The sequence below is a fragment of the Miscanthus floridulus genome, chromosome 1 (assembly GCF_019320115.1).
Source record: "Miscanthus floridulus cultivar M001 chromosome 1, ASM1932011v1, whole genome shotgun sequence".
In the NCBI taxonomy this organism is placed as follows: domain Eukaryota; kingdom Viridiplantae; phylum Streptophyta; class Magnoliopsida; order Poales; family Poaceae; genus Miscanthus; species Miscanthus floridulus.
This window is the reverse complement of record NC_089580.1, coordinates 189,716,804-189,732,700: the sequence shown is the minus strand read 5'-3', so window position 1 is coordinate 189,732,700 and position 15,897 is coordinate 189,716,804. Positions and strand designations below refer to the sequence as shown.

General features: G+C 45.8%; 2 protein-coding genes across 2 annotated transcripts; both read left to right on the top strand.

Moving 5' to 3' along the window:
• Positions 1 to 1,645: 1,645 nt before the first annotated feature.
• LOC136506409 (multiple organellar RNA editing factor 8, chloroplastic/mitochondrial-like) lies at positions 1,646 to 5,215 on the top strand. Its single transcript, XM_066501336.1, has 4 exons — positions 1,646 to 2,119; positions 3,350 to 3,447; positions 3,549 to 3,614; positions 4,318 to 5,215. Exons 1-4 carry the CDS (start codon positions 1,746 to 1,748, stop codon positions 4,944 to 4,946), a joined length of 1,167 nt encoding a protein of 388 aa, XP_066357433.1. The 5' UTR covers positions 1,646 to 1,745; the 3' UTR covers positions 4,947 to 5,215.
• A 1,755-nt stretch (positions 5,216 to 6,970) lies between these two features.
• On the top strand, positions 6,971 to 11,931 carry LOC136506393 (multiple organellar RNA editing factor 8, chloroplastic/mitochondrial-like). Its single transcript, XM_066501331.1, has 4 exons — positions 6,971 to 7,910; positions 9,891 to 9,988; positions 10,090 to 10,155; positions 11,091 to 11,931. Exons 1-4 carry the CDS (start codon positions 7,552 to 7,554, stop codon positions 11,699 to 11,701), a joined length of 1,134 nt encoding a protein of 377 aa, XP_066357428.1. The 5' UTR covers positions 6,971 to 7,551; the 3' UTR covers positions 11,702 to 11,931.
• Positions 11,932 to 15,897: the final 3,966 nt, after the last annotated feature.

The window sequence follows — 15,897 nt, the reverse complement described above, 5'->3', positions numbered from 1 at the left end:
CAAAATCAAGATCATGTGTTTGGAAAAAAAGGTAAGGTCAAACTCCTTGAAACATTAAGAGCACTTCTGTATTAATTTAGTGGCTCAACTTCTTATCTGTGTACTTTGACCTAAGAATGGCGTCCACAATGCACAGGACACACTGCCTTGTTTTCTCTAAATACAAAAGGATACTAGAAAAATTGCCTGTGTGTCACCACGACACCACAAATCAAAGCATTGTACATGTGTACACTATTCCAATTCTATATTTCTTTTTTTTCACCAGAATATTAACGTCCAAGGAAGACAGTCAGACACTGATTCAAGACTACGTGTTTGTGTTTCACGAATTTCCTGCAACACCTGTCGTCAATAACATAAAGGACTAGGGCCTGAATACCAAATTAAGAAGCTGCAGCACAAGGAACTATAACTATTAGGCACCGTTTGAAACCTTTCTAGATTCAACATAGATTCCCACAAAAACTAGATTCTGCAAAGCAGTGCAGCACAAAAAATCACGTCGCCTTAAATCATTCAATTGCAGTTAATTATAGGATCCATGCCATCTAAGAACAAAGCAACATTATGCACACATATCTCTAATGCGCAAGATCTACTCTGTAATTTTGATTGGGCATTGGGTATTTGGGTTATAACGATAGGATTTAGCTCAAGGACTTATCAACAGCAAGACCACCATTTTGTATAAGTATGTTATTCCATAAACTCCAAACTTTTAGTTCTTTCATCAGATGAGCGATGCTCCTAAGTCCCAATGCTCAAGATGTATGCAACCATCGATGAGCTAATGGGTTTTGTCGTTAAAATCTGACAAAAAGTTGATCTAAAGTTTGAATTTCTTTAGAAGCAAACTCAACTCTGGGAACGGTTTTACCATACTACTAATTCTTCTTCATACATACATGCCCTGCTCCAAAAAGGAAAACCGTGCGGCCTGTGCCTGCCTCTAACATGCAAAGTTGCTTGATGGATTCAATACCCAGCATATTCTAAACTCTTGTATCCACTGTTTGAACAACAGTTGCAAATTCTCATTCTAGTTGGCACATGCACATTTGAGCCAAGCCAAACAATCCATGCATTACTATTATGTCACACCAAAATGCAGCACTATATATGTCGACTAGGACAATTAACATTTGTTAACATCAATCCACAGAATTGCATACGGATGCCACTGGTAACATTACTCCACAGCGTGACTTGGACCTAAGTTAAGACGGACGATGGGCGATTGAGTGCGAAACGAAATTTTACACCAACATTGGCAGGGAATAGGATAGAAGCTAACCCTTCACAAGGTCCACGGGCGTGGGCGCGGCAGCAGCTTCACGGAGGCGGACGAGCGGTACGGCCGAGGCGCCGAGGAGCACCACCCGCCGCGCCAGCACGTAGGCACCGGCCGCCACCGCCGCGGCCAACGAGGGAGAAGGGCCGCCATCGAGCGGCGAGGCCGTATTGGAATGCGAGCGGCGGGGAAGGCGACGGCGAGAAGAGGAGGTAGCCCATCCCGCTCGGGAGCCCACAATACCATTCGAGAGCCCACGGCCCATAAGCCCATGTACAGTCTCGACTTCCCCAGATATTTCGGCCCCGAAGCAACTAAACTAGCCTCACTCACCGGAATAAGACACCTCACCAGTTGCGGCTTAAACCCTTATCGCCACCGCCGTGTCCTCTTCCCTCATCTCCGCGGCCCGTCTCGTCTCCCACTAGGGTTTGGCACTTTGGCCGCCGCCATGGCGTCGGCGTCGCGCGCGCTCCTCCTCTCCCGTGCGCTCCAGGCCAGCGCCGCGTTCCGCCGCGTCCCCACCCTCCTGCGCCCGCTGGCTGCGGCCGCGAGCCTCCTCCCGGCGGGGGCTGCGGCGGCGGGGGCCGCCCCCGGCGCGGGGGTGCGGTGCTTCGCGACCCAGCCGGCGACGTCCTCGCTGCGGGACTCGTCCCCGAACTGGAGCAATCGCCCGCCCAAGGAGACGATCCTCCTCGACGGGTGTGACTTTGAGCACTGGCTCGTCGTTATGGAGCCGCCGCCTGGTGACGCCTCCAACCCCGACATCACGCGCGATGAGATCATCGATAGCTATATCAAGACCCTCGCCCAAGTCGTCGGGAGGTATATATGGCTGTATCCATTTCTCTGTTTAGTTGTTGGTATTTTCCTGCTAGAATAGATAAAAGTGCTCTGGTGTAGCATGACGGTAAGAGTGTAATGTGTTTTATTTTATTTAGTGGAATTAGGACTGGTTGGATCTCTTACTGCTTGATCAGAGGAATATGTAAGATCAGATGAACATGTGGATATTACAACGAATGGGAGAAATGGAAGTTTGGGTTTTAGAAGGATTTGGTTACGTGGATATTACAATGAATGTTTTAGATGGATTTGTTGTTGCTCATATTTTACAAGAGATACTTTTAAATCTGATCATCTTATAGGTAGCCAAGAAATACTTAATGCTGCGGTCTGGGGAAAGAACTGAACCATTTCCTTCAACCATTTGCTTGTGTCTGAGGAGAACTTTCAGGTTAATAGGGATGATGCTTGATGTGGGCTTTAGTGGGTTCATGTTGAATGTAATTTTTTTTTTTAAAATGATTTTGTTTTTTGTGACTGTACAAATTATTGGAGCCTGTTAGTTGATTCTCTGCCTGGTGTGAGCTTGGGTAACTGTTTGTCTGGATCCTTTTGTTCTAATTGTTACTACCTCTGTTTGCCTGGTTTGAAGCTTGGGTAACAGTTTGCTTGGATCCATTAGATCTAATTGTTACTAGAAGCTAAAGTTATTAATTGGCTAATAGTCCAACTAATAGCTCAGAATGAACTACCTAGCTGATAATGAGTTATTAATTGGCTTCCCTAACCTAATTACTACTCCCACCGTTCCAAATTATAAGACGTTTTGGCTTTTCTAGATACATAGATTTTGCTATGGACTTAGACATACACTGTCTAGATACATAGATAAAACAATGTATCTAGAGAAGCCAAAATGTCTTATAATATGGAATGGAGGGAGTACTGGCTAGTAGATGGAGGATCCAAACGGGGCTCAACTAATAGGCTAACTAATAGCCCTGCTATTAAAAAGCTACTAGCTGGCTGGCTTCCCTCTGCTAGATGCTAACTATTGGCACCAATGGATCCAAAAAGGGACCTACTGACCTGCTGCTGTGATCTTTCAGATTTGTTCTTTAACTTGGTCTAGTTATGGTTCTTTTGTGCGTCTAGGACATTAGAGTTTAGAGTGATAATATGTGTGTAATTTTTAGTTCATAGAATTAAGTTCTCTTTGCCCATTTTAACTCTGCAAGGCCCGCATCTAAAACCAATTCCTTGTTTCAGTGAGGAAGAAGCTAGGCAAAAGATATATTCGGTGTCCTCTCGTCATTACTTCGCCTTTGGTGCACTTGTATCTGAGGAACTCTCTTACAAACTGAAAGGTATATATGGTCTCATTAAGTAATATAGGAGTAGGAAGTAAATCATTGTTGAGTACCATAAAATGTGTCCTTCGAGTCTTATGCCTCTTAATCATTTGCAGAAATGCCCAAGGTCCGCTGGGTTCTTCCTGATTCATACTTGGATGTCAAAAATAAGGACTATGGAGGTAGTACTGATAACATGTTTCCTATCCAAGCATAGACTATAGACTATTTGCATTTTCTTGGTCATGTACAAACATCCTGCTCATTATACTCGAATTTCCTTTTTCACATTCTATTCGTTGTTTGTTGACACTGTTATGTCTTTCTTGCTTGTACACAACATATTACAGCTTAATTTTAAACTTGAGTAATTTAAATCTTCATTATTTTGTATCAGATGTGAATGTCTTCTCAAGTTATTTGCTAGTGTCCAAATAACTGTTCTTTAAAATTTTGCTCCTCACTACTTAATTGACTTGCCTGTTTTTCTGCCCTCTAATTTTCTTTTCTATGCTTGTGATGTAAGGATATCACTGTCCTTGGGTAAAGTATAATGAGGTGCTTTGTCAAATCATCGTAGGCGCTATAATATATTAATATATGGTTTGCATCTCAAATGTGTTCCTTGCGTCTTGAAAAACACCAATACAGATTTAAGAACCTATATCTTGGGATAGCAGTTCACACATGACACACCCTCTGTTTTGATCAACTATACATGTATGCCTTGCGAATCTATTTTAGATTTTTTAATTGATGTTTTTAATTGAAATTGTCAGTGGCTATAGTTTTTGTCCGTCCATGTTTGGACAACTTCTGCGAGTATAGTATTAATATGGACTTACTATTCCACAAGCTTATGGTACCTTCTACTTCCTGTTTCAGGAGAACCCTTCATAAATGGGGAAGCTGTTCCTTATGATCCTAAATACCATGAGGAGTGGGTGAGAAACAATGCCCGTGCCAATGAAAGATCCAGGCGCAATGATAGGCCCCGCAACTTTGACAGGTCAAGGAACTTTGAGAGGAGAAGGGAGAACATGCAGAACTACCAGAACAGAGATGGGCCTCCTGCACAGGGTTTCAATGGCCCCCCACCTCCACCTGGCCAGAACCAGATGCCACCTCACCATGGTCAGGGCAACATGCCGCCGCCACCGCCGCATGCTGGTGGTGGCCAACCAAACTATCAGCACCAAATGCCAAATCCACAGGCAGGCTACAACACTGGCGGTGCTCCTCACTACCAACAAGGTGGTGCTCCTGGCTACCAAGGTGGACCTCCGGGGTATCAAGGTGGTAACCAAGGTTACCAAGGGAACCCAGGCCCGGCCTACCAAGGTGGTAACCCTGGCTACCAAAGTGGCCCACCTGGTTACCCTGGTGGCAACCAACCACCTCCCTACCAAGGAGGCAACCCCAACACACCGCCATATCCGGGTGGTGGCAATCCTGGCTACCCTGGTGGCGGCCCAGGCTACCAAGGTCAAGGAGGCAACTCGAATTTCGAATGAACATGACCACGAGTATAAGTAGGCACCCATGTTCCAGAGTAGCCTTCTGGGAGAGATGGTGTGCAGTAGCATAAATCGAACCCTTGTTGCTATCTGATTTTCATGGATTGTCGCTGTATGCACCTAATTATTATGTTCTATATAGTACTCGAAACTGTGCTTGGTGTCTGAGTGATGTACCTTGAATTCTGAAACTATGATGTACCATCAGCTCTTTGTGCACTTGCTGAACCAGATACTCAGCGTTGTTATAGTAAGCTTTGTTTGTCTGTGTTCGTTCTGAATGGTTGGTTGACCACAAACTTGTTACAGGTTCGTTTTGAATGTTTGGTTAGTCACAAACTTGTTACAGGCCATTCTGATACTTTTTTCCTGCATTTTACATTGAACAGGCTGCACGTTCATTTCATGCTCATATACTTGAGACACATAAGGCTTGAACGGCCGTCATCATTTTGCTTCCACGAACAGGAACTAATCAACGAGCAACGACAGTAATGAGAGTAGGTTCTCCGCCGTTCCATGAACACGGACGCCTTTTAAAAGCACAGGACGCTGCATCTTTCAAAAACCGAAAATACACGAGGACGTGATGCAGGAATGCATGCATTCACACCTCGATCATCTCCGTCTACTGACCAAAACCACTTCTTCAAAAACCGTTAAAAGCTTATTAATAATTGGCGTAATCACTGTCTGGCACATGAGCGGTTGAGAATAAATCTGCATCAAAAGGCCCAATCTGCTGCCACACAGGTTTTTAAGAAAAGAGAAAAATTAAGTTTTATCGTGATGAAACTTTCTCAACTCAGTTTCTAACCATGAGTCATAAAAATAAATGTCTACAAAACGATAAAATAAAACTATACATTGAGTTTGGTTGTTTCATCTATATTTCATTTCATTCTATGTGATGTGACAGACTTGAAAAAAAAACAATGCCATGAAACTCTCTATTAAGAATGGCGTAATACACACTAAATACAGCATGATGTCATGAATCATGATGGTCGCTAGCTCTCTCCGATTTCATTAGCGATGCAAGTGAATTTTGGATGCATTTTGTCAGCTAAGATTCTCCGGTTCTGTTTGTTTAGTGGCGGGCCGTAATGATTTAACTTGCGTTGGGGCTACGGTAGTCCAACGTTTTCTTGGTTTTTGTGCTTTAACATGCTCCGGCATTAACTTTTCTAGTGAGTTTATGTTATCCAAATACTCATTCCATCTCTGAATAAGTTAGTTTCTAAAGTTATTAATGAATATCTAAACACCAGGGTTACACAAATCACTTACTTAACACAATCATGGCGTAATGGCTCGGTGGCTAGGCGCTTACACACATATTTCTAATACGCAAGATCTACGCTGCAATTTTGATAACGTATTGGATATTTGGGTTACAACGATAGGATTAGCTCGAGAACTTATCAACAGCAAGCCCACCAGTTTGTTTAAGTATTATATTTCATAATAAAACTCTAAAATGTTATAGAGTGTAGTTTAAGGAACCACTCTATCTTAAATGAGGTGGTGCATCATAATATAAGTCCATTTCTTAAATTTGGTGGAATTACTCCATTCCTCGTACTAGTACTAATTATTAGCTTATGAGGAATGAGAAGACGATACATCAATCCATTTCTTTTCACAAACCAAACACAAAAGTCTCCCAAGTCCCAATGCTCCAGATGTTTGCAACCATTGAGGAGCTTATGGGTTTTGACGTGTAAAATATGGGGAAAAAAAGTTGATTTAATGTTCGAATTTCTTCAGAAGCAAACTCAACTCTGGGAAGGGTTTTACCACCTACTAATTCTTCTTCATACATGCACGCCCTGCTCCAAAAAGGAAAAGCGTGCCTGCCTCTAACATCCAAAGTTGCTTAGAGCATACTCCTAGATGGATTATTTAATACCCAGCGTATTCTAAACTCGTGTATCCACTGTTTGAATAACAGTTGCAAATTCTTATTCTGGTCAGCACTGAGCACATGCACATTTGAGCCAAGCCCAAACAATTCATGCGTTCCTGGCTATTATCCTATAAAATAAGGTCACATCACATTGCGGCACTGTATACGGATTTCAAAGGTAACATTACTCCACAGCGTGACTAGGACCCAAGTTAAGACTGACGAGGGACGATCGAGTGGGAAACGTAATTTTACACCAACACTGGCAGGTCCACGGGCGTGGCGCGTGGGCGCGGCAGCAGCTTCACGGAGGCGGACGAGCGCCGAGCGGTATGGCCGAGGAGCACCGCCCGCCACCGCCGCGGACGACGAGGGAGAAGGACCGCCATCGAGCGGCCTGGCGGCGAGGAGGACGTGGGAAGGTGGCCCATCTCGCTCGGCACGGCGGGAGACGCGAAGCCCTAGAAGGCCCACATTTACCATTCGAGAGCCCACGGCCCACAGGCCCATGTACAGCCTCGACTCCGCCAGATACTTCGGCCCGAAGCAACTAACCTGCCTCATTTGCCGCAACAACACACCACCCGTCACCAGTTGCGGCTTAAACCTTTATTATCGCCACCGCCGCGTCCTCTTCTCTCATCTCCGCCATCTCCTCGTATCCCTCCAGGGTTTGGCACTTTGGCCTCCGCAATGGCGTCGGCGTCGCGCGCGCTCCTCCTCTCCCGTGCGCTCCAGGCCGGCCGCCGCGTCCCCACCCTCCTGCGCCCGCTCGCTGCGTCCGCGAGCCTCCTCCCGGCGGGGGCGGATGCGTCCGCCCCCGGCGCCGTGGTGCGGTGCTTCGCGACCCAGCCGGCGACGTCCTCGCTGCGGGGTTCGTCCCCGAACTGGAGCAACCGCCCGCCCAAGGAGACGATCCTCCTTGAAGGTTGCGACTTCGAGCACTGGCTCGTCGTCATGGAGCCGCCGCCTGGTGACGACTCGAACCCCGACATCATGCGCGACGAGATCATCGATAGCTATATCAAGACTCTCGCCCAAGTCGTCGGGAGGTATATATGTGTGGATCCATTTCTCTGTTTAGTTGTTGGTGTCTTCCTGCTAGGATAGTTGTTGGTGTGTTTCTGCTAGGATTGATAAAAGTGTTCTGGTGTTGCATGACCGTAAGAGTGTATAGTGTTTAATTTAGTGGAATTAGGTTTGGTTGGATATCTTACTAATTGATCAGAAATTCAGAATGAATCTGTTGGTATTATTGATTCTTGCGTGCGGGCTGTATTGGGTTTATGGTGAATGTAATTTTTTTATAAATTTATTTTGTTTTTAGTGACTACAAATTATGAGAGCCCATTAGTTGTTTCTCTGTCTGGTGTGAACTTGGTAAGGGTTTGTTTGGATCCATTAGTACTAATTGTTAGAAGCTAAAATTAGCTTAATTAGCACTAATGAATCTAAGCACCATAGCTAATTATCCGATTAATAGCTTAAAATGAATTACCTAGCTGATGATAAGTAATTAATTAGCTTCTCTAACCTAAGTACTACTCCCTCTGTTCCTATACATGCGGCGTGCAGAGCCTAATTTCAGATACCAAGACGCGCGCTTTATATTAACAGTGTCGTGATTAGCACCCACGCCGCCGGCCGCGAAGCCATCCGTCATTCTGGTTTAGGCCTTGTTTAGATTACCCCAAAATTCCAAGTTTTTTCACTCTCTCTCCATCACATCAATTTTTAGCCACTTGCATGGAGCATTAAATGTAGGTAAAAAAAAAAACTAATTGCACAGTTTAGTTGGAAATCACGAGATGAATCTTTTGAACTTAGTTGGTCCACGATTGGACAATATTTACCAAATAAGACGAAAGTGCTACTATTCATCGGGTTGAAATTTTTCTCAATCTAAACAAGGCCTTAGTATAAAAGGGGGGCAGAGGTGAGAGTACGGGCCTGTTTGGATACGAACCTGGACGCAAGATGCCTGGCTAGGAGCTCGCCTGGAAACTGCCTGTGCAGTGTTTGGATGAAGCCCTGAGAGCTTGACTGACCCAGGCAGCCGTGCGCACGCCCAGGCGATGGAAAACGTCCGCCTGGCTCAGGCTCCGTAGTTTGCCTGGACGCAATAAAGTATTCTGGGCTTGTTTGGATGCCGCCCTCGCCTGGGCTTGCCTGCCAGGCAAGCGATCGCAGCCCCAGGCGATCGAAATCGAACGCCTGGGGACGCTGCCTGGCGTCTGAGCTGCCTGGAGGCAGCATCCAAACACGCCCTCTATTCTTAATTGACGTTAATGGTCACTTGATTAAGTCCATAAGACCAAGATTACAACAGATTTTTCCTCTCCTTTTTCCATGTAAACGCTAACATAGTTTGTATTCTGAAGCTTTCTACTCTTTAATTAAATACATATAGAGATCTTTCATTAGAAAAAAATTAATTTAAATTATTTTTTTAGCAAAGAAGAGATAATTAACCTAAGTTATTATTCTAGTAAACACACCATAGTAGTGTTCATTAATCATATACAAACAATAAAAAAGTAAAATTTCACTCGCATAAGTATTCTCAGGCACAGGCATCCAACCAAACAGACTTTCTCTCACATTGCCTCACCAGGCAAAACTCATCAACTTTCCAGGCAACTTCCATGCAGCACTTTTTGCCAGGCAAGTCACCCAGGTCTCTATCCAAACAGGCCCCTAGTGCATGCAGGCGTCGCTTCAGTTCTGGCCCATGCATGCATGCTCCAGCCCGCCTCCAGGTTAACTACTAGTCCTGCTAATAAAAAGCTACTAGCTGCTAACTATTGGCACCAATGGATCCAAAAAAGGGCCCAAGCCCCAAACTGATCTGCTGCTGTGATATTTTCTGATTTGTTCTTTGATTTGATCCAGTTATGGTTCTTTTGTGCGTCTAGGACATTAGAGCTTTAGAGTGTTGATATATTTGTGCAAGTTTTAGTTCATAGAATGCAATTCTTTTTGCCCATTTTGTCTCTGCAAGGCCTGCATCAAAAACCAACTCCTTGTTTCAGTGAGGAAGAAGCTAGGCAAAAGATATACTCTGTATCGACCCGTCATTACTTCGCTTTTGGTGCCCTTGTACCTGAGGAACTTTCTTACAAACTGAAAGGTATTTATGATCTCATTAAGTACTATAACAGTAAGAAGTATTCATTGTTGAATACCATAAATGTTTGTCCTTGGAGTCTAATGCCTCATAATCATTTGCAGAGGTGCCCAAGGTCCGCTGGGTTCTTCCTGATTCATACTTGCATGTGAAAACTAAGGACTATGGAGGTACTGATAACATATTTCCTATCCAAGTATATACATGGTATAAACATAGCCTTAATGAATTAACTGACTTATTTTACTTATTAAAATACAATTGAAATTGAAATACAAAATCAAAAAAATCAGACCTGTTAGCATTCTAAGGTCAAAAGTATATATTTGTATTCTCAGGGTCATGTACAAAAATTCTTTTCATTATTCTCGAATTGCCTTTTTCACATTCTCTTTGTTGTTTGTTGACACTGTTATGTCTTTCTTGCTTGTCGTACGCAATGTACAACATCTGAATTTTAAACTTGAGTAATTTAAATATTCATTATTTTATATCATATGTGAATGTCTTAAGTTATTTGCTAGTGTCCAAACAACTGGTCTATGAAATTTTGCTCCTCTACTTAATTGACTCGCCTGTTTTTTTCTGCCCTTGTTCCTCTAATTTTCTTCTCTAGGCTTGTGATGTAAGGATAGCACTGTCCTCAGGGTAACGTATTCTTTGCATCTCATGTGTTCTTTGTGTCGTCTTGAAAAACACCAATAACACTAATACAGGTTTAAGAACCTCTAACTTGTGATAGCAGTTCACCTGACATGACACGCCATTTGTTCGATCAACTATGCATGTAGTATGTCTTTACAAGCTATTTCAGATTTTTTAATTGAATTGAACTGAAATGTGGGTGACCATAGTTTATGCCCACCCATGTTTGGACAACTTATTATGAGAGTTTCATCATTTATATTGTTGAAAGTACATTTCTGTGAATGGGCTGACTATTGCAGAAGTTTTTGATAGATTTTTTTAATTGATGTTTTTAATTGAAATTGTCGGTGGCTATGGTTTATGTCCATCCATGTTTGGACAACTGATTCTGCGAGTATAATATTAATATGGACTTACTATTCCACAAGCTTATGGTACCTTCTAATTCTTGTTTCAGGAGAACCCTTCATAAATGGGGAAGCTCTTCCTTATGATCCTAAATACCATGAGGAGTGGGTGAGAAACAATGCCCGTGCCAATGAAAGAATCCGGCGCAATGATAGGCCCCGCAACGACAGGTCAAGGAACTTTGAGAGAAGGGAGAACATGCAGAACTACCAGAACAGGTCAACGAACTTTGAGAGAAGGGAGAACATGCAGTACCAGAACAGAGATGGGCCTCCTGCTCAGGGTTTCAATGGCCCCCCACCTCCACCTGGCCAGAACCAGATGCCACCTCACCATGGTCAGGGCAACATGCCTCCGTCGCCGCCACCACCACATGCTGGTGGTGGCCGACCAAACTATCAGCCCCAAATGCCAAACACAGAGGCTGGCTACTACCAGCAAGGTGGTGCTCCGGGGTATCAAGGTGGTAACCAAGGTTACCAAGGGAACCCAGGGCCGGCCTACCAAGGTGGTAACCCTGGCTACCAAGGTGGCCCACCTGGTTACCCTGGTGGCAACTCAGCACCCCCCTACCAAGGAGGCAACCCCAACACACCGCCATACCCGGGTGGTGGCAATTCTGGCTTCCCTGGTGGCGGCCGAGGCTACCAAGGTCAATGAGGCAACTCTACTACCAATGAGCATGACAACGAGTGCATAATTGGGATGTTAGGTCGGATAAATGAATTGTTGGTTAGCCTCAAACTCCCATCCATCAATTACAAAATTAGTGGATAGAATTAGACAATTAGTTTTACTCTAAAGGGCATGTTCTTTCGTGTCTCTTCGTGACACCCCTTTACTTGTATAAATATATTTCAGAGATCAATGAAAATGACAGTTCTTCTAAATCTTTTCATTTACATTCACGCATGCTCTCTCCACTGTCGCTGAGTAGCCCAGAGGACTCGCCGGAGAATTCGTCGGCGTTGGTGCAGAAGAGAAGGAAACAGCCTCCACTGCAAGTGACGCTATTCTCCGCTGGGAAACGAGTTCGCACGGAAGAGAAGTTGAGGCCGAAAACACTTCGCCGTAGACGAGTTCGCCGGTGCAGTTGCTGTGAAGGAAGAACGAGACATCGGCTTCCATTGCTAGAACCGAATACCTGCACCGTCGATTGAGTTTCCAAAAGGATAGAAGCATGGCGACAAGAACAACGATGTTCCAATCTGCGTTGATGAAGACATAGATGTGGGGAATTCGGGAAGGAATCACTGGATCGAAGTAACTGCCACGATTCGTACCTTCTCAATCGTCAATTTCTTCCTACCATCTTCGTCAGGATCATGGTCACGGAGTTCGTTGTCTCCGCGCTATCACTGATGCCGAGCACTAGAGGCCGGATGCGGCCTCACGCCCGCGGCGAGCGACTCTGGCTGGGCACGCACGTGCCCCTGAGCGCGCCGCCGGCGCCCTCCACGCCTGCAGTGGCGGGCGGCCTCGCACCTGCGGCCCGCGGCTGGCTGCCCCGACGGCCAGTGCCCGTGGCTAGTTGCCACCCGCGGCCAGGCCCGCGACGGCCGGCCCAGTCAGAGGCCCCACGCCTGCGGCCTCACGCCCGCGGCCCCTGCGCCCGACGGAGGCGGTCCTGTCCTCGCCTCACGCGCCCGACGGCTCGCGGCTCCGCGCCCCTGCGGCCGGCGCTAGTGGCCTGCTTTCCTGCGCTCGTGGCGGCTAGAACCGCAGCCATGGCAATGAGCTCGCTGCCGGAGACGTCGCGCACCTCCTCTCGCGCCTCGCTACGGCGGTCGGATGCCAGCCTGGCGGTGGCCAGCCTTCCCGCGGAGGCGGCCCCGCGCCTGCGCCTCGTGCACAGCGGCCGGCGGTTCCCGTGCCCGTGCCTCGCTGCGGCCTTGCGCCGGCGGCCGGTCACCATGGAAGTGGCCGAGAGGCGCCTGCCCGGAGGCCAAGAGACGCGACCGACAGGAAAACCGTCCGTTCCTCCGTGCGTTGGATAAGGTTGCGCAGAAATGCACAACCCCGCCCCCCCCCCCCCCCCCCCCCCCCGTATTTTCTGTGAATTTCATGATAGTCCAAATGGATTATTAATATATTCCAGATTTATGTTTCAACCCTCAGGTTTTAACAGAACTGCTTTGTACTATATTTACCTGATGTAAATATTTTATTTTAAACATATGTATAAATGAATTATGATGCATAATATTTACCTCCTGTAAATAAGTATTTTTGAGACCCATGCGTCATCAAGAATTGCATCATGACATGTACTGCTGCAGATGAATTTACCACTGTAAATTCACTTTCCAGATCATATGTTTTCTAGATTTTTTAGTACTATTCAAAGCGTTTGTCCAAATTAGCAAACCTAATAAACATGTGCTACTAACATTGCATGTTCAAAGTGTTTGTCCAAATTGGCAAACCTAATAAACATGTAGTATAATCATTACATTGTTCAAAGTGTTTTGTCCAAAATAGCAAACCCAGTAAACATGTAATATTACTATCATGACCTTATTATTGTAATTACTTTGTTATTTGCAATTTTCATTTCATGTTAAGCCCTTTTAAGCTTTATTATTTAAAGCTCATAGTGCTTACATTTTTAATGTAAAATCGATGAAGTGTATTATCTCATTATTTGTACAACACAAATATTTCACATTGTATGTTGGCCATACACAAGGTAGCACTATAGTTGCTACTGTGGAATCTACACTAAATTCTTAGTGACTATCCTCAATGTGCGTACCCAACATCACAAATTGGAATATACGGTCTACATCTTTTTACAAAGATGACTACCATTAATCAACATTCCTATTGGCCATACATAAGGTAGCACCATAGTTGTTACTGTGGGATCTACACTAAGTCCACAACTTAGTGACTATCCTCAACGTGTGTACCCAATTCGTTTGCGGATTAACTAAGGTCTACATCAATCTTTTGATGATTACCTTGAAATGTGTTTATACAAATTACATACACCACTAGGTATCTACTGTTCAACAGACTATGTCCATATTATTAGAGGTCTACATCTTTATGATGACTACTGTCGGTGTTTCGTACAAGCACCGGCAAGTAAATTTATAGTAATACGCGTTAGGCTCGGATGATGCGCTAAAGGACACAAGATTTATACTGGTTCGGGCGGAACGTCCCTACGTCCAGTTTGCTGCTGCTTATGTTATTAGCACCGTAAACGGTCTGTAGTAAGGGGTACAAACGATCGAGAGAGGGACTGGTCCCAAGTCTCTGATGGAAGGGTTGAAAGGTGGTCAAGAGCTTCGTAGCCGCTTGACTGTGTGTATGAGTGCGTTCTCTTGTTCAGTCTTATTTTTCGGTCCCCCCTGATGGAGGAAGCGCATCCCCTTTTATAGATGAAGGGGCTGGCTTTACAAGGGTGAGGGCTCTAAGACGCGTACTCTACTTAGTCTTGTGGCTCACGTCTACCCGGTCAGGTCCTTCATTCTGATGAGTGCGAAGGAAGATAAGTGCTTATAATGTTGTCGATGTCTCTGTAGGATGTCAGGTTAGTTACAGAATGCTGCCCTACGCAGGATATGGGCTGTAGTACAGTGGTTTTGACTTATGAGCCTCCCCCAGCCTTGCTCCGCACGCCTTCTGGTTCCCATGAGTCCTCGTTGGAGGAATGCGGGGTTGGGGTCTGGTGTAGCGCCGTGGCTAAGGCCTTCTGACTGGGTGGACCTGAGGGGTCGGGAAGCGAGCGCCGCTTCCTCGGGTCCACAGCGTGGTGACGGAATATCCGTCATTCGTGGAGATAGCAAATCCCTTCCTGAAGCGTAGCGGTTGTCGTATATCTTCATCGGGTTCCGTGTCCCAGAGCTGAAGGCGGCGCCTATAACTCTACAGGGCGAGGTTCACGCACCTGTAATGCCTTTTGGGTTCTGCGGCGCCCGAAAGGGTCTAAAACATCAGTCCTGTCGTTCCCTGGCAGTACTTTTCGTGCCAGGGCGCAGGGTATGGTCCTTGGAGCCATGGTTGACCCGAACGTCTTGTCTCGTCCTGTACCCATCATCATGAGGGATAGATATCGGTCAGGGCGATGCTCGTTCTTGGCCGTCGGGTGAGACGGAGACCAATCCCTATCTCTTGGGCGAGACTAACCCCGCCCCTCCGGGATCGGGCGAGGCGGAATCCATCCCTCAGCCCTCGGGCGAGACCGAGCCCGCCCTAAAGGCGTCGGGCGAGACGGAGATTAACCTTGAGCCTTTGGGCGAGGCAGGGTTATCCCACAAAGGCGTCGGGTGAGGCTGACCCCGCCCCTCCGGGATCGGGCGAGGCGGAATCCATCCCTCAGCCCTCGGGTGAGACCGAGCCCGCCCTAAAGGCGTCGGGCGAGACGGAGTTTATCCCTCGGCCCTCGGGCGAGACCGAGCCCGTCCCAAAGGTGTCGGGCGAGGCGGAACCGAACTCCTATCACTCGAACAAGGGATGACACAGCGCCCTTATGCGTCCAGAAGTTTTTCACGTTCGGTGGTTATTGGTTCCACCTTCTGGGGTACCCTGGTATTAGGTCCCCGACAACTACCTCTAATGTGTTAGCATAAATGAGGTTTACACTATTAGTGAGATAGATCTTGTCTCCTATTTATTTTGTATTAATTATTACAGCATCACCATAGCAATTTTAAATTTACCCTTAGCGTAAATTCAGAAAATCTATGGTTTAAACCTTGTTAGAATAATAGCCAGCAAAGAGTTTGATCTCTTGCTCTTGATGGTCATCATTATCTAACGTGGTCAATGGACGTAATGTTAAACTTGATGTTCTATGGATTCATGGCAATATTTGATGCTCCTCATAAGAGAGTATCACCACTTAT